Genomic DNA, 18,840 nt, shown 5'->3' with positions numbered 1-18,840 from the left:
ATAATATAATATGTTAACTAGAGAAATATTTTAGGGTACAGATAAAATATTATTATTTTTTTGATATATAAGTAGAATATTTTTCTACTCTGGCTTACATGTTGTTATCACATGTCGTGTTATAATTGAAATGAATATTTCTCGAAGGTGAAAACAAAGGATATTGGTAACATCATATTTAAAAAAAATAGATTCTCGACTGGAATTAATGAAAAAGATGATGTAATTTCATCTATATTGATTCATTATCTAATCCCACAAAATAATTTGGTAAATAATCGATCGGTTTCTAACTCCATATTAAATAAATGGATCTAACATACATACATACATATATATACATACATACATCTAACAGAAGAACATCATATTTATCGTCATATCCTTTCTTTTCCTAAACATTCACATTGCTTCGCTCGAAACTAACTATAAATACATATTTACTCTCTCGATTGATCCCTGTATGTATGTATGTATACTATGCGGGAGCCATCTCAGGTCATTTGGCAGATAAGATACAATCATACTGACTGAGATGAGATCCCATTAAAATAATATAAAATAATAATAATAATAATAATAATAATAATAATAATAATAATAATAATAATAATAATAATGAGAAACAAAAACTTGGGCCAAACACAAAGAACATCCCACCATGATCGCATTCCCACTTTTCTCCTGCTCCTAAAAAGCATCATTATGCCTGGTCCACTGGATTCGGTGGGCGTCGCCTTGCGCTCACCGCGGCGAGCTCGATCCGCCGCTCCTTATCTTGTTCCGCAGGCTATTTTCAGGAAAAAAGGTCCTCTTCTCGCGTGGCTTTCAAGGATTCGATAAGATCATGCCACGACCTGTACTGTTATCGAGTTCTAGGGGAACACCAGACCACACCTCGGGTTCGCCTCGACAGCTCAAATAATACCACCAAAAGCTCGTCAGAGAGCCCCCCCGCTGTCCTCGCCCTCTCTTCGCAAGTTTTTATTCGAGAGGTATCATCTCTGCAAACCCTCAAAGATTCGATTTTTGCGACGTTTTTGGTGAAATATTCCACTTGATCCGGTGGAATTCTATGAGATTGGTCCCTGGGATGTGTTTCTGGGTGTTTTCTTTCTGCCGATGGGGATCGCCCAAGCGGCAATTTTGCTCGTTGTGAACCCCGAAACCGAGCATCATGATCTCTGGATTCTGGATTGGGCATCATCGAGGGTTTGGTTACGTTGTTCGTCTGTCTTTGGTGGGATTTATCACCTCTCTTGCTGTACTCGCTATTTGATTTCATATCGTTTAGGGTTTTTTATTCCCGCTGTGGTGTTACATCTTCATACGATCATGCCAAAAGAAATTGTTTTCGGCCTTTGACCATCTTTTTTGAATGCTGCATTCTTCGGTAATCCGAAATGCCCTTTCTTCGTTCTTAGGTCACCGGATAGATTGCAAGTTTCGTTTGTCGCCGTCTTGTTAGAATTAGACGGACTGTTCTTCCTCTTCTTCGTTGTGAGGGTTACGGCTGATTCACAAGTTTGTCTTCGATTAGTTCCGCTTTAGGGCTTCTTCACTTTGGGGGTATAAAGCAGATGGATGAAATGGGAGAGCTAGGGTTTCAATCGGCACGAAATTGCATCTTTGGTGATGATGACCCTCCGAAGCATTTAATTCTCTCGACACGAACTGGGTCGCGAAACACAAGCCCATCCAGGCAGAAGGCGATCAAGACCAAGCCTCGGGGCTTCGACGAAGAGACTATTGCAACATTCACCAAAGTCATACATGCTGATATCCAAATGGAAGATAGCATTTGGGCTCTATTACCCGAGGATCTGCTGATGGAGGTTCTTGCGAGGGTGCCTCCATTCTTGATTTTCAGGCTGAGGTCAGTTTGCAGAAGGTGGAATTCGATTCTTCAGGACCGCAGTTTTCTCACGTCCCACTCCCAAGTTCCGTCCCACGGGCCCTGCCTTCTCACTTTCTGGAAACACTCTCAGGCTCATCAATGTTCTGTGTTCAGCTTACCGCTGAAGACATGGTACAAGATTCCTTTCGTATTTTTACCCGACTGGGCTTTCTGGTTGGTCGGTTCTTCGGGCGGTCTTGTGTGTTTCTCTGGATATGATGGGCTTAGCTTTAGAATGCTTGTCTGCAATCCCTTGACTCAGGCTTGGAGGGTATTGCCTGGCATGCACTGTAATCAGCAAAGACAGTTGATCTTGGTCACCGATAAGGTGGACTGCTCATTCAAGGTGATTGCTACAAGTGACATATATGGGAATAGAACTTTGCCAACGGAAGTATATGATTCAAAACTTGATGGCTGGTCCGTCCATCAGGTAATGCCAGCTGTTAATTTGTGTTCATCAAAGATGGCTTTATGTGACTCGAGACTTTATCTAGAGACACTTTCACCACTTGGTCTTATGATGTATCGAGTGGATACAGGTCAATGGGAACATATTCCAGCTAAATTTCCGCGGTCTTTGTTGGATGGATATCTAGTTGCTGGTGCACAAAAACGCTTGTTTCTAGTTGGAAGGATCGGGCTGTACAGCACCCTGCAGAGCATGCGAATTTGGGAGCTGGATCATGCTAAGACAGTATGGGTTGAAATCAGTAGGATGCCACCAAAGTATTTTAGGGCCCTTTTGAGATTATCAGCTGAAAGATTTGATTGTTTCGGGCAGGATAACCTAATATGCTTTACATCATGGAATCAAGGGAAAGGTCTTCTGTATGATGTAGATAAGAAAGCATGGTCTTGGATTGCAGGCTGTGCGATCCAATTATGCAACAGTCAGGTTTGCTTTTACGAGCCAAGGTTTGATACTTCCATCTACTGAAATTATGACTCGAACAGGAACAGATTGCCGCTGGTGGTACCAAAGAAAAGACATTTGAATTAGACCGTAATCTGATAGTTGAATGGTTCTTTCGAATAATTAAACTTCTCTTGCCAAGAGCAACTGCCTTTTTGCCCATTAAATTTCATAACAATTAGATGGATGAACTGAGCTACCGGAATTTGCTTAGAGATGTAAAGGAAACAAAGTTATCTTTGCATGAGAAACTTGTTGAGGCTGCGCAGTTTCTCGTAGCATTCAACTCTTTTCTTGTTCATGTTTTGCCTAAACTACCTTGATGACTCTGTACAGCACTTTCTAATCTTTTCTGCCTTGTGAGTCACATACAATTTCTCACAAAATTAGTGCTATCAGAATTTTCTCCGGATTTTATCCGCTGCAGTTTTATTGCTGCTTCAGTAGCAGAACGAACATTTTCTTTCTACTGGTTTGTGTTCTGCTGGAACTCAAGTACTCTCACAAACATCAGCTAATTCCAGATATTGTGATGGGCTAACACTTCAGTTGTGCTTATATCTTGAAGGATGAGGCATTGCAAACCATATGAAGCGATCTAAATATTCTTTACAACAACTGTAAGTCCCCCTAATGAGTGTATTTATTAAGTTTCAACTATAAATTGTATGGAACATTCATAGTATTTTAAAGCTTCCCTTTCTGTTGTATTCATGCAACTGATGCTTTTTTCCTTCAGAGTATCCAAATTCACATGTGCAGAGTTGTTTGCATTGTATGTTTGGTTTGTAATAAATTGTCATTGTTTTGTTTGTCACACAGAATGTAGGATACAGATATATTCCTGATTGACATAGGAGATGTGAGGAATAGACAGGGCTGCCATCTGAATGAGTCGGGCCTTTTCAATTCAATTTTGTTTCTGAACAAGTGGGTAGTATGCTATTATACAGGAAACAACTGTAAACCTGAAGCTTTCAGATTAATGAAACAGAAAATAGGAAAGTATAACGATAGGAGGAAGAGATGAGATAAATCTAAAAAACTTGTTTAGTTAGAAGAGCCTGTGGCTTCAATTTCTATTGTCTTCTTGTAAAAAACATCACATGTTATACCGCTTGACTGCAGCAGCCATGAGTTGCCTTTTTATAAAATGATCAAAGTACCCTTCTGATATTGATTGGGACTTAGACTTTGCTTAGAACTCCTGAAGTGCACCTCAAACGGTGTCAGTTGGTTCTATCAGTTGAGACTGTATCAGAATAAAATTAAGAGAAAAAAAAAGTCATTTGAGGCTGCTTATAATAATTTCATTTATGGGCGTAGCTCTGATGCCTGTCACCCTATACTGGTTCTTCGACAACAGTTATTCTTTTATTGAGTAGTAGTTTCTGGATCTGATTTTTCTGGAATTCTTCTCTCCGTTTGGGTCTTAATAGGTAAGGATTTGTTTAGTTGTTGGAGCTGTCTCAGATAGTGTTGTTTGTAAAATGTCCTTGTTCTTTGTCACTTGGATGATGCCCTCAGTTGAGAATACTTGGATGGATGTTCTTTATTCGACGGTAGAATTCTCTCATGCCACTAAATATTTTGTTGTTCTCTTGTTTTCTATTCGTTCATACCACTTAAAAAAAAAAAACCCATAGTCATCTTACAATAAACATGGGAGAGAAGCTACTAGGTTTGGAAACTGCGGTGCCTCTTAATTCACCATTTATATTTCCCAAACTGAAAAAAAGGACCGAGGTGTCTTGTATCTGATTCTTTATAACACCTGTTCATGAATGCGACAAAAATCCAATCTGAAAGTTCAAAACTAGATCTGCTCTCAGTATATCTCCCATCCAGTTGCATCCTAATACCAAATATTCTGCTGACCAAAATAAACAGACATGGTTTCTTGGTGACAGGAAAATTGATCTTTCGAGTAAAGTAGGGGCTGAATATATAGTTGGATGGCACAATTTGATATTGATATATTATGCTTTTTCTTTTTTCTTTCCATATCATGTTCTTCTAACCAGAGATGTTAATTATATGACTTGGTGCAAACAAGGAATGAACAGCTAGTGTTGCTAACTTCTAATTAGAAATTTTGGCTATGGTGATCGGTGATTCAGAAGCGGATATAAGCCTGAATGTGTATTTAGTTTCTACCAGACTACCATTACCTCAGGTGAGTTTGGTCCACTAAATGATATTGAACTAATTTTACAACAGCAACAACAAGAAGCCGCAATGTTCCAACTATTTGGGGGTTTTGCACCAAGTTTACTACAAATTTAGGATGATATGTTTTTTTTAAGCTTCACTGAAGTACAAATAACTTCCATCTGTGTAGTTGGCTTTACAAAACTAATTGTAACCAAAAAAATGTCAAAGGGGACTTAGAAATTATTGAAGAACATATATTATCCTCTCTTATTCTATTCCCTTCCTTTATCTATCAATTATTTGTTTTTTCTGTCGCCATGTATCTTGTCTGTCTGCTTCTACAGGTGACCAGTTGCTTTTTACTGGTTTTGAAGCCAATCTTTTATCCTCATCTGTAATACCTGGACTAATAAATATGCAATAACTGTCTCGACCTTGATGAGTTGCTTCATGTCAGTTACACTTCATGCTCGAATTTTACCTATTTTGTGGAAATATTCAACTGTTTTTTAATCTTGTAGCTTCTGGTTTTACTCCCGCTGGAAACTACCTCAAGTAGAATAATCTTTTGGAGGTAGATCGATGTTATAAACAATACGGAGGCGACTAAATTGCCTCATGCATGGATCCTACCATGAATCAAGAAATTCTTTCCTTTTCTTTTGGTTCAGAATAGTTGAGAACCCAGGCATCCTTCGTAGTGTTTACTTGATCATCTACAACAAGTATTTCGATCAGAAGTTTCCTTTGTATGCAGTTATACTTTTAGGAGGTGTCTGTAGTAGAATACCTTGGCTTTGGGTGGTTCAATGAATAATCATTTTTTTAAACTAACTCTTTGTTATGCTAACTTTACCTTGTCGATAGGGAAATTGCTGTGTCTGCATCCATTCTCATTGACTGATTAAATAGAGGTCTGGTGCCACCAGCACGTTCCTGCTTTGGTGACCTGTTGGTGGAAGGAACCATGCTAGAAGATGGATGGCCTTGGCTAAGTGACTCAAATCTGTGTTGGTGCAGGAGCATGTAGATTCAGTGCACAGAAGTGGCAGAAAAGGAGTCATTGCATGGAGGCACATCTGATGCACATAGGAGGGGTGGGCTTTTGAGGTGTATCTGTGGACGTGCATGGTTTTGACAAAATGGGTGATTCCTCCCCCAGCATTGGGATTCTGTGGACTGCATGCGAGTATTTTTGAAGACAATAGTTGTTGGTTTGAGGTGATCTTGGCTGAAGACGACAACACAGGCAAATCGGTAGAAGCTATTGCATGCCACCCAAACCATCTTTTATCAAATATGCAAAACTATGAAAAGAAGCATTTTTATGCTCCTGTTCAGCGTCTACAAAATCATGAGTTGCCATGGTGATGCTGACAACAACCCTCATGTTTGTTTGTCTCACGAGGTTGGAATGAGCGAAAAAAAAAAACACCCGACCAAGATATCGAACAACTCGAAGACCTAAGGAAACACCTAAGCCTACAGGCGTCATGGAGGGGTACAGTTGGATGAATGAGTTGGAGTTGAAAATTTCAAACTGGCACGAATAACTCAAGATTTTGTATTTCACTGGAATCGCTGCACTTATTTTTATGGGAACATTTACATGACAGTGTTGGAGAGTCTCAATAGCTTCACTGAAACATGCAAAATGTGGGAGGAATCTCTGGTACGCAGAGGACACAATATGTATGTAGCTACTGACCAGTGGGGACTGTCATTCGATGACAATTTTCTTGTGCAACTCCTCCTGCTTGTAATCGGCCTAATGGTAATTGTTGGGCAGTTGTTTCTCGTGAACGTGCAGTGCTGGGTGCAACACCTGAATCCAAGTCTGGCTTGAACTCAGGTATGACCTGTCTAAATCTGTGAAGCAGAATTGATCCAGCTTAAAGTATTGTTCGTCTATGAACACTTACTTGGTCATGCCTATTAAATATTTGTTCAAATTACAAGCCGAGAATGGCTTACATTTGTGATGGTTCTATGATTCGGTCATGTCGTTCTGCACGCATGTGATAATACCTTGGTCTTGAGCTTCCTAATCATATCATCCTCTCGGCACTAACCAAACCAACCGGAGCATTAGGGAGTCCCTTATTTGATACTTTTTTTTATTCTTTTAATTCCCCTCGTGATGGACTTTGCCTGACCAAGCTTGCTCTATAACACCATCCTGGATTTCGGATATGCATCGATGACATAACATATTATGCATCTTTCTTTTTTTTTGTACTTGGTATTTTTCGTCCTTGGTATTATTATTATGTTACGTCAGAGAAGTGAACCAGTGTTTTTGCGGTACCAACCAAACACGAGAATTAAGGTCTCATCTGCTGCTCATGCAAGCTCGAGATCCTCGGTAGGATCAGAATCATCCGCTTCCAGGTGATCTTACTTATGATTTGAATCTCAACACCTGCAGGCTGCTGCCGAACAACAACGAGTCAGTTCCATGGCAGCCAACAATTAGAGTTTTTGACAACATGAAACCCCCCCTACGTCATAATTGTCGACTTGGGAAATCGTATCTGTTTCGCTTCTACATCATAATTTGTTGGCACACGAAATCTCTCGGGCGCACCGTGATGCTGAGAGATAAATGACATGGAGAATGCAAACTCTTTTGATGGGTAACAACAAGTCAACAATGCTCATATCACCTGTGCAAGAACTACAGCAGGTTGGAGCCAGCCCCATTAATATGATAAAATAAAATACAATGATGGAGGAGGAGGAGGAGGCAAAGGAAAAAAACAAGCAGCTATCTATCGCAACAGCAGCAACAGCAGCAGCGAAGACGTGCAAGCAGCAACTCATGCGCTGATGCATCCGTAGACGCTACCGCTTCGTGCAACAACAAGAGAAGAGCGGAGCGCAGCAGAAAAAAAGGGGAGAAATCGTGGATGTGACGTGCCGCATCGACACATGAAATGGCATCATTGGAAACGTGCACCAGTGGACTGTGCGTTTGTTACGGGTATCTTTCATTGCTGCTCTACGTGCGATGCCTCTGCGGAAATATTCCTATTTACTACGGTTTGGTTTGATGTGTCCGGTCGATGTCCGCTCGAGCGAGGAAGTCCGCCCGTCGTGCCTCCCAAAAGTTACACGTCATTGCCATGCACGGTCCTCCGACCGCATCAATGACTCGTCCGTGGGCCCCGTGGCGATGAAAGCGTGGACGGCGGTAACGGTACTACAACGGGATCAGTAGAGAGGCGTGGCGTTTCGGAGTTGCCTTCTTTAAAAACCGCGCGCCCTCTTTCTCTCTCTCTCTCTCTCTCTCACTTCAATCACCCACAACTCCCCCCTCTGAATCGATCGGGGAACGCAAGCAACATCATCCAAATCGTCACCTAGTATGAATCAATCTATCTCTCTCTCTCTCTCTCGTTCGCTCCTCTGATCCGATCCATTTCTTTACTCTCGTCCGTTCGTTGGTTTTCGGTTCCGATTAAGTCACGGCTATTCTGCTGCACATTTTTCCATGATCTTAATCCTCCTGTCAATCTCTTCTTTCAAGCATAATTTACTAACTATACATGTCTGATCGATGGGTTTCGTGCACCGGAATTTCTCTTTTTTCCCTCCCTTTTTATCGGTTCGACGCTGGTTCCAACTTCCAACAGAGGGTGCGCTCATAGGAACGGCTTTCCCATGATTTAGGTGAGAGGATTTGTGGGGTTTCTTTGTGCGCTTCATCTCAAGGCGTGTTGCCTGGGTCGGAAACACAAGGATTTTGATATGTTTGGTCTTTGAATTACTTGAGGATTCCCCTTTTCCTTATTTATTTCTCGTTTTGAGCTAAACGATCGGAGAATGGTTCGCGTGTTTAATTGCTACATCTATCTTCGATTGCAGAGCCTTTTGTCACTTCTATTCTTGGATGATGGCTCTTCTGGCTTCGAATGGCTACTGCCGCCAGTACTTGGAAACCTTCGACAAAAGGCGAGCCGTACAAGATTTCACCTTCTCTGGGGCGGTCTCCGATTGCAGGTCCCCATATTTTGCAACAGCCCTCGCTGACTGTCCGGCGACGAAGAGACTCCCGCGTATCCTTGCAAAGGCACGCCAGACGGAATTTGATGGCCTCGTCACCGACACTGGTGCCAACAAAATGGTTCCGACCAAGGATTTGGTGAGGAAAAGGATTCCTTCTCATCAGAAACCAGTGCCGATCAATGGTTCTAAGATGGTCGTCATCGGTGCCGGTACGAGCAAGAGGGATAGCACATCGGACCTCGTTCGAACTAAGAAGAATATAGCCCCCAAGGAGATCACTTTCACCGATGAGGTCAAAGTTTTGCCTTTAGATGAAGGTTTCAGCTGGGCCAATGATAATTACAATTACTGGCAAAGGACTATGGACATTTGGAATTTTGTGATTTCTTTACGCATTCGGGTTCTCTTCGACAATGGAAAATGGGCATATATTGATGGGTTTACAGAGGAGAAGCAGGTGAGCATCTTGGAACCTCGTTGAATGATAACGCACTTACATATATGTGCATATTTTCTATATACCGAACGAAGGTGCTGTGGTCATTGGATCTGTGGTTGTTCCTGTTTGCCCTTAATGAATTTGATCCCTCCATTTATTACTTTGAGCGATGCTACCAAAAACAGGTCAATAGGTCAACATCTGTTACTTTAAGAACGCTTAATCCTTTATTTTCCTTAAAATTCATTGAATGCTTGAACTCATCCTCTGCTAGTTTCAGAACATGGTCTAATTTCTCATTTTAAATATACTTTGGTCATTGATGATTGTTGATGTTTAAAGTTCTTGCATTCTTACAAATAAACGCACACATTCAACTAGGGTTCCATTTTACAGAAAATCAGAAGAAGGAAAACTGCTTCATGGTTGAGAGAAAAAGCACTACAACTTGGACCAACTTTTATTAAATTAGGGCAGCAATTTTCAACCAGATCTGACATAATCCCTCGGGAGTTTGTAGATGAACTCGCCAAGCTGCAGGTAATTGGCATACGATCAATTTCCAAACTTCACTTCTTTTATGCTTGATGACGCCTTTCTAAATGGTCCCATCAGCTTTTCCTTTGATGTGCTTGATAGACAAATAAAATAAGCTATTGGCTTTATATTGTCAATATTACCACAGTAGAAACGGTTGTTTTGAGCAATCATATTTACATAGTTCCACGTATCTCAGTTACCTTCGATTATGATTGTTGAGCAAACATTTATTTTCATTTCATTTAATTGTTGTGAAACCTAATTTCCCCCCTACAAATTTACATAGTTTCAGCATATAATCTGCTTGCAGTTATTTTCCTAACATACTTTTATTTTTCCTAGTGGATCACTTTTTAGTTTTTAGCGTATTAATTGCTGCTAGAAGGTTATTCTTTACAATGTTAGCAAAAATTTCATTGTTTTGGTGCTAGAAAACTTTGCTTGAGAGTCTTCCTCTAACCATGTGGCTTTATTTTTTATTTTTGCAGGACAGGGTACCTGCATTTTCACCAGACAAAGCAAAAGTTTTCATAGAATGTGAGTTGGGTTCTCCAGTTGAGTTATTATTCAAGGAATTCGAAGATCAGCCAATAGCTGCAGCAAGTCTCGGTCAGGTGTTTGATACTACTGGTTTTCCCCCATGTTAAAATTTTGAACTAGGCATAGTAATTATTCAAAACCATGCATATGAATAGATGGTGCCACAGCTTACAACAAGAACTGCATTTTAAATTTTGTTTTTTCCTTTTCTTTTTTCCTTTCACGTGCAACTTCTATTTTCGTTATATTGCCGGTGCTATACATAAACCATCATGAAAGCATGGCATTATTATCACTAGATGTAGTTTTTTGAGTTGTTCTTATTGATGATAAGAATAATGGTCTGCAGTATCGAACTGTACCAGGGAGCAATGTATCACTGTAGCAATATATTACTGTATCGGTGCACTGTAGCACTCTATTAAATGTAATAATGTAGCACTGTATCAGTGCACTGTAGCAGTATTCGGCACACCTGAGTATACCGCTCGGTATACCGTATCGTACCGGTACCGAGCCCAGGTCGAAACATCGGTACGATATTGCGAACCTTAGATAAGATAATAGACACCCATCAACATGGTTATTTTTTCAAGTATATGATAATGGACCATGACAACTTACTAGCTAAATAGCTAATCTAAGTAGCTACTAACTGATCAAAGTGACACGCTACTTTAGATTCATGAGTATTACAGTCTCCAAACCTTAAATCCTTTATGCTATCAACCAAAGCCACTATTAGTGGTAGCATACCTAGATCTTATGTAGCAATTGATATTTCCATGTTATTTTCAATGTGAAGGTGTGGTTTGATATATTTACTGACCCAATAACTTCTTGGTATATATATTATGCCTAGAACAACATAACCCAAAAATCTAAAAAGTCACTAGTAGATTAGTAGTAGTTCCATGAAACAATATATATAGTTCTGATTTATCGCAATCTTCCCTACTCAAAAGCTTAGCAACCTCATTGAGAGGCAACACAATCCAAAATCATGTTCTCTAGTGGCGCCCATGACTTAGTGGTGGCTCTTGTTGTTTGATATACCTACTAACCTAATAACCACATGGCCCAAAATGCTTAAGCATAAGAGTTTAGTGATTGACTCATCTAAACCTAAATAGTAATCCAACTTTTCATCAGTTCTCATATTTGACTATCTAGGTATCACAATCTTCCTACTCAGATTTGATATCCTTGTTAAAAGACACAAATATCTCAAGATCATATGCTAAAAAATGGCTTATGAGCCTGTTTTCTAATGGTGCCTCCATACCGTGTCATTGTTTTGCATGAGGCCTCTCCCCAACGACAATGATCTCTGAGACTAGATCTTACATTTTTGTGAATTTAACATCATGTTTACTATAGAGTGATTGTTTTTGAATGGCTAGTGTATTTTTTTAGGACATTTTGATATTATCCTATTTGACTTTAATTTTTATCTTTTTAGGTACATCGAGCAGTCCTTCATAGTGGAGAACGAGTTGTTGTAAAAGTCCAGAGGCCAGGTCTAAAGAAGCTTTTTGACATTGATTTTAGTAAGTCATATTTGCACTATATTGTGTTTCGATACTGTAATAAATTGACTTTATCTGAGATACTACAATATAGTGATACTTAGATGTTTGCTTTTCTATATGGAAAGTCTAAAGAACAAATTAGCACCCTAACACAATGACAGAAACTGTTTACTGTTTTTGCAAAGGAAATGATGCAGGGTAAAATCCACCAGGAATTAATTTAAAGAGAATTGGAAAGACATGGAGGAAGAAATCACAAGAAGAACAAAAAGTAAAAAGAAAAAAGGATAAAAGAAAATAGGAGAACAGCTAGGGCAATCTCTAAAAATTTAGAAGCTGGTTGGTCTTAGCTCAGTTTGGATTTTTGTTCTGACTCATTTTAGTTACCGATGACTTATGATCTGTTTACAGGAAACCTGAGGCTGATAGCTGAATATTTTCAAAGAAGTGAGACATTTGGAGGTCCTACAAGGGACTGGTTAGACATATATGACGAATGCTCAAGGTAAGTAGTTAACAGCATTGTTCATCCTTTCTCTTGCTTTTAACAATGAGAAAAGCATTTCATATTCTTTCCTATAAAGAATTTCTGCATCTTCTGCGTAGATGAGCTGGGTACTATGATATAAAAGGATGAAGCATGCCCAAGTTCAAAGACTGTGAATGACCATAGAAACAATCTAGGACACACAGATTCAATGATGTAAATATGAGTGGTCTGGGGTTTTCAACTTTTCATCAACTTCATCATTTAAAAAGAAAATTATATATATGTTGTGAAATCAAATAATTGGTTCTATTTCATTTATTTCTATTAGATTCTTGTTTGAAGTTTATAATGGCTCATTGACATGTTCCAAAGTAACCGGTTTTTAAATTTACATATTCTTGTGTTCAATTAAGTCATGCACTCCACTGCTTGACTAGAAGTTCTTTCAGTTGTGCCAATTCGAGATTCTGCATGTGCTGCATTTTGCCATAAAAGGAAAAAACTTGGCAAATATAAACTTCTTTGGTAACTGCAAATATGAGGAAATCATACCGACAATAAGGATTCTCAGCTATGTAATTCCAGGAAATCTGCTAAATTCTGTTAAGCTCTCTTTGCAAATTTGAGACAATAAAATCCAAGATAGCATGTATTTTTATATAGCTCTGATTCATTTGGCATGTGCTTGTAATCTGTTCAGATTCATGGCAATTGCACATGACATTCTTGTTTCTCACTTTCACTTGGGAGTCAAATAAGTTTATTATGAAACTATTTTCTGATAATTTTTATTTAGAATTTCTTGCAATCTTGTGTTTCAGGATATTGTATCAAGAAATTGACTATATCAATGAAGGAAAAAATGCTGATAGATTTCGACGGGATTTTAGAAACTTAAAGTGGGTCCGTGTACCTGTATGTTTCATTCACTGATGGACCTTTGTATTTAGCTTTCTTTTGGTCTCTCAAAGGTAGGTGATCACATCTGAATACTAGTCTGAATCTAACAACATATATGTCTTCTGATTTTAGCTTATATATTGGGATTACACCTCAAGAAAAGTGCTGACCTTGGAGTATGTTCCAGGTACGTTTGCAACATAAACTTAATTTTTTGAATATGATACACTTTGAAGCATGCAAGTTCGGTCACTTATGGCTGATCATGTTTCAGATGTAATTGACACTGGGATGATGATGAAGCACTAAACTCATTCATGCTAAGTTTTAATTTTACAGCTTGAATTTGACACTGAAACTTGCTTTTTTTGGGTAGGAATAAAAATAAACAACTTGGATCAGATAGATGCAAAGGGCTATAGTCGCTCTCGGATTGCAACACGTGCAGTAGAATCATACTTGATGCAGGTAAAGAGATTCATTCTTTTTAATTGTATCAATTACTCAATGGCACTTTGGAATTTTAAAATTTTTGATAAATGCCATTGTATCTCTTAAGCCAGTAAAAGAGACATAATCTATTGATTATATTCTTAACACTCCTTATCAAATGTGGGTGGCAGATAGCTCAATGGAACATGTGTAACTTAAATTAATTAGGGATATTTTTCTATTATAAGTATGTCTCAGATAAGATTCGAACACAGGACCTTCAGCTTTGATGCTACCTTCAATTTTTTTTATCAATGATTTAAGCCAGTATACGAGACAACAATCCCATATTCCCTTTTCTCAATGCTTGTTTTCTTTTTTTATGCTTGATTGCTTGATAGATTTAGCAATACTTCCTATTTTATTTGGGGTAATCATGGTAGCTATGGTGCTTCTGGCCTTGTATCACTCAAATGCTAGGAGGACTTGTCCATATCACTCAAATGCCAGGAGAACTCGTCCCATAACTTTGTTTCTAAAATGTGTGTGTAGACATTTTGTGTTTGAATCCTGGTTCGTACAACCAGTGGCAAACGCTGGTTCATAATGTATCAAACTGGGAGGCCATTTCACTTAAAACTAGCAATTATGCCCATAATGCTTTACTTACCATGCTTGCTTAAGAATTTACTTGGTCATTAGATGGTGGTATAATGATGCTGATGGATTTTCATGTCTGATACACAGTTAAACTGATTTACACTTAACTTGCTTTTACCTTTTGCCAACTCAGATATTGAAGACTGGCTTCTTTCATGCGGATCCCCATCCAGGAAATATTGCTATTGCAATGGATGAGTCACTTATCTACTATGATTTTGGTATGATGGGTGAAATCAAATCTTTCACCAGGGAGAGATTGCTTCAACTGTTCTATGCAGTCTATGAGAAGGATGTAAACAAGGTATTGACAATAATAATATTACCATGCATGAAGATGATCTGTCATTTGTTTATTTGAGGTCCTCCTCCTATGTGGAATGATCTTTTGTATATAATGTATGGCATCTTGCATGCTCATTTCTAGCTTGTGATATCATACATGCCTTTTACAAGAAATTGCCATATTAAGAGTGGTTTAGGTACATACTTCAATATGTAACATGTTACCTTAAAATTTGATTTCAAGCAAACAACTTGGGTATGAGATTATGTGCTAATTCAGTAGTATATGACAGATGAGCCATGTTTTAGTATAGTGTAAAAATAGCATTTTTTTTGTGTGTGTTTATTAATTGGGTATTGTAGTTCATTCGTGCTAGCAAATTTATTAACTTTTTGTCGCTTGCTAACTTTTTGATGAACTTCTCTGAAAAATCAAATTTTGTAATAATTTTAAATTAAAAACAATTTAATCTAGATATAAATTTATGAAATGGTAATTCTCTGTTTGAATATCTGGTATGCAAATATTTACTACTAGGAACCTTCCCCAGAACAATCTATATTGGCTTAAGTTGTAGATTTGGATTCAGTAATATCTACATGTGCTATAATTGTAATTCTGACATCAAAGGAGTGCCTTAGATGCAGTAGTTTCTGGCATTAATTAGCATCCTTGGATTTATTAACAATTTTGGATTCAACAATGAGTGTTACACAGGTTGTCAGATGTCTGATTGAACTTGAAGCACTTCAACCAACAGGGGACTTGTCATCGGTTAGCAAAGCCTGCTAATATTCTTAAATCCCTCTTCATCTAATGATAACTACTCAGAGTGAATTTAAATTCTTGTACATTCTGATGATTGTTTAGGTGAGGAGGTCTATAAATTTTGTATTGGATGGTATTTTGAGCCAAACAACCGATCATCAGCAGACTGTTGCAGTAATTGGTGAGGTAGGCTGCATTAGTTGAGGAGTCCTGTACATATAGTGCTAATGTTTCATACAGGTGAATAATTAATAGCTTTTTGTAGGACTTGTTTGCCATAGCAACTGATCAGCCGTTCCGCTTTCCATCCACCTTTACATTTGTCCTGAGGGCATTCATGACCCTTGAAGGTGCATTCTTACATCCAGAGTTGCATACTAAATGTCTTTCATCATCTTCTATATTCTCTCTGTTTCATTGATAATTTTGTTATGTCATCTTAAATCGATTCATTATTCATCTGAGATGTTGTAGTACTTGTGCACTAATTCGTTATTTATCTTAAATCGAGTCCTTTTTTTAATGAACTTAAGTGGATCAATATATACTTCAACTATATTAATCCCATAAAATGTTACTGAATACCTGAACATGTTCAAAGTAACTCAGCTTTAAACTAATGATGTAGGTTGGATGTGATTTCTGCTTTTAGTTACATGAGTAAACCAGGATAAATTTCTGTCATAGGTAGTGGATTCTGTTATTATTGTAACATTTGTAAGAATTGCAATTTTGTTATATGGATATCGAGAGAGGGCTTACTATTGATTACTGCATGTAGTTATCATAAGCAGTACAGATACTTAGCTTCGACAGAAGACAAATATGCATCTTCTTTATCTTCTACTTTTGACCTGCAGGCATCGGATATATGTTGGATCCAAAGTTTTCCTTTGCAAAAATTGCTGCACCATATGCTCAGGTAAAAAAAAGGCCATTCTTCATGCCATAATTCAACTTTTGGCATTAGTTTCTTTGTTTCAGCTTTCTGTATTTGCAGCATCATTGTAGGCTGCTTTACGAGATTTTCTTCACACCTTCCTGTTACCTTATCTTCCTCTTAGAAAATATCTTCATGCATATTCAATATTTCGTAAGCTCCTTACCCTCTATATATATATATATATATATGTATACTCATTGCCGTGGCAACATTCCTGATTCTACTGCACATCCTCTGTGACCTTAACATTTCAAATTAATTATATGTATTCATTTATGTTCTCCTTAAATAAGATTCCTTTCATATATGACGGGATCCAATGGGCAACCAAATTCTCATATCTATGCTGTATCATGTTGTTAATCCCTCAGGAATTACTGGACATACGACAGAAGCAACCTGGTGGGACAGAACTTGTTGAGGAGATAAGAAAACAAGCTAATGACGTATGGCGTTTTGCAACTTCTTCTTCTTCTTCTTCTTCTTCTTCTTCTTCTTGTCTTGATAGTTTCCCTCAGTGGTGTCTTTGTTAGACATTCTTATTTCCCTGAACCTCTGTTATAGATGTTTCATGTCGAATATAACCGATCGGTAGTTTGTTCTGCCTAACGAAGACGACGCATTGGCAAACTGCAGGCCAGAGATGTTACTATCTCAATGCCGTACAGGATCCAGAGAATAGAAAATATTGTGGGCCAACTTGAATCGGGAGACTTAAAGCTTCGCGTCAGGGTGCTCGAGGTATCATTATGAAATGCACAGTCGGTCATTTTGTGTCAAAAAATCTACATTTAAATTTGAGCAATTATGTACACATAACACACTAACACAACGACCATAAGTGAATGTTTGCCACCCCCCATAAGTCCATCAGAGTTTATGTCTGTGCTCATTTAGGCCTGTAGAAAAATACGACTGACAATAAAAGTAGCTTCATATGTAAAAAGCTAAATGTTCTGAAAAAAATTAGGTTTCAGTAGATGTGAACTTGAGTTCGGACAGCAGCAGGATAATTTCCTGCTATAAAGCAACCATGAAAATGGAAGAGAAAAAGAAGCAAGCTGCAGAAAGAACATCTTTTTTCCTTTTGTCTTCACTGATAGAGATATTATCTCCTCACTGCATCTGTACACCCTTTTTTTTGTCTTGTTTTTTGTTTTTGTGGAGAAATTTACAGTTTATACTACTAGTGACCGCTGCTTTCGGTAGTTAACTGATGCACGTTTTAGATGAACCTGCATTATCGTTACTCTATTCTTTTTTTCTTTTCCCTATTTACCACAAAGCTCATATCTTTTTTCCAGTCTGAAAGATCCGCAAGAAGAGCCTCAGTATTGCAGATGGCCACCGTGTACTTGGCTCTAAGCGGAACCCTGCTGAATGTCGGCGTCACATTGGGCAGCCAAGGACAGCAAGCCATTACAAACGGATCGTTCATCGGTGCTGGTAAGAGGCCGCCGATTCAATATGTTGTTCTATGAAATCGAACCTGACCTGTTTGTTGGCTTTTATATTATTGTTCAATCGAGCCTTATATTTTAGCATTAAAATTATTGATTATTTTTTCCTCTGCATTAAAATTATACCCTATTGTGTTTTCATGAACTTCGCTCGGATTCAGTTCCCACCGTATGTATGTATGGATCATGCAGGTATTTTCCTGGCACTAGCATTCAGATCCATGGGAAAAGTGAAAAATCTCGAAAAAATCGAGAAGATGATGTGATGATGATCCCATCCATCTGCTTCGGTCCCGATTTCGAACAAGTTTAATTCATCCCACTTCGTCAAGATGGTGATGTGAATGCCAATGCGCATCAGTTGCTAAGAATCATGAGCCAGTAAATGTATTCCTCTAATTGTTTCCCATGTACAAGAAGTTCAATTAAGATGCTTAGACGTGTAATCAATCGTATATATTTTTCCCTGGCCAAAAAATAGGTTTTCACATCCATGATTTCAGAAATTTTCATTAGAACAAGATTGTTGATATATTTTTTTTTATATATATATTATTTGCATTGTTATATACGTACATAATGATTGAAAAAATAGGTCGGATGAATTCTTAGAAAAAATTATTTGTTTAGAAATTTACATAAATTTTCGTAAAGCGTTTTGACTACATGAAAAGATCATTTTTATTTTACATCGTCATGCGTTCTTCACCTTGTTGGAGAGGAGTCGAGTCGGGTGATAACATGTCAGAGCAGATCCGACTTCGCTCGTGACTCATGCCAACAACACTCCCTCCCTCTTCCCACGTGCTTGGGTTACCGTTCTGGTCTTGTGCAAGCCCCACCTACCAACCAACCTACCACCTCCCTACCAACCA

General features: G+C 38.3%; 2 protein-coding genes across 5 annotated transcripts; both read left to right on the top strand.

Moving 5' to 3' along the window:
• The first annotated feature begins 944 nt into the window (after positions 1–944).
• On the top strand, positions 945–6,949 carry LOC103981220 (F-box/kelch-repeat protein At5g15710). 3 transcript variants are annotated; one of them, XM_009397881.3, is made up of 2 exons: positions 945–3,433; positions 5,988–6,949. In XM_009397881.3, the coding sequence occupies exon 1, from the start codon at positions 1,581–1,583 to the stop codon at positions 2,835–2,837; it is 1,257 nt and encodes a 418-aa protein (XP_009396156.2). In that variant the 5' UTR covers positions 945–1,580; the 3' UTR covers positions 2,838–3,433; positions 5,988–6,949. The 3 variants fall into 3 exon arrangements, with proteins under 3 accessions (XP_009396156.2, XP_009396148.2, XP_018685792.2); XM_009397873.3 differs by having other exon boundaries at positions 5,835–6,949; XM_018830247.2 differs by lacking the exon at positions 5,988–6,949 and adding an exon at positions 5,489–5,817.
• A 1,227-nt stretch (positions 6,950–8,176) lies between these two features.
• Positions 8,177–18,459, top strand: LOC135647715 (protein ACTIVITY OF BC1 COMPLEX KINASE 7, chloroplastic-like). 2 transcript variants are annotated; one of them, XM_065166339.1, is made up of 19 exons: positions 8,272–8,332; positions 8,603–8,639; positions 8,835–9,432; positions 9,811–9,954; positions 10,443–10,568; positions 11,957–12,044; positions 12,438–12,531; positions 13,338–13,431; positions 13,549–13,603; positions 13,793–13,884; positions 14,642–14,812; positions 15,512–15,568; positions 15,665–15,748; positions 15,828–15,912; positions 16,423–16,484; positions 16,877–16,951; positions 17,142–17,246; positions 17,810–17,951; positions 18,158–18,459. In XM_065166339.1, exons 3-19 carry the CDS (start codon positions 8,860–8,862, stop codon positions 18,229–18,231), a joined length of 2,121 nt encoding a protein of 706 aa, XP_065022411.1. In that variant the 5' UTR covers positions 8,272–8,332; positions 8,603–8,639; positions 8,835–8,859; the 3' UTR covers positions 18,232–18,459. The 2 variants fall into 2 exon arrangements, with proteins under 2 accessions (XP_065021817.1, XP_065022411.1); XM_065165745.1 differs by lacking the exon at positions 8,603–8,639 and having other exon boundaries at positions 8,177–8,332.
• Positions 18,460–18,840: the final 381 nt, after the last annotated feature.

The sequence above is a fragment of the Musa acuminata genome, chromosome BXJ1-1, assembly GCF_036884655.1.
Source record: "Musa acuminata AAA Group cultivar baxijiao chromosome BXJ1-1, Cavendish_Baxijiao_AAA, whole genome shotgun sequence".
In the NCBI taxonomy this organism is placed as follows: domain Eukaryota; kingdom Viridiplantae; phylum Streptophyta; class Magnoliopsida; order Zingiberales; family Musaceae; genus Musa; species Musa acuminata.
The sequence above is the reverse complement of the archived record's forward strand: the minus strand, read 5'-3'. Positions and strand labels throughout refer to the sequence as shown.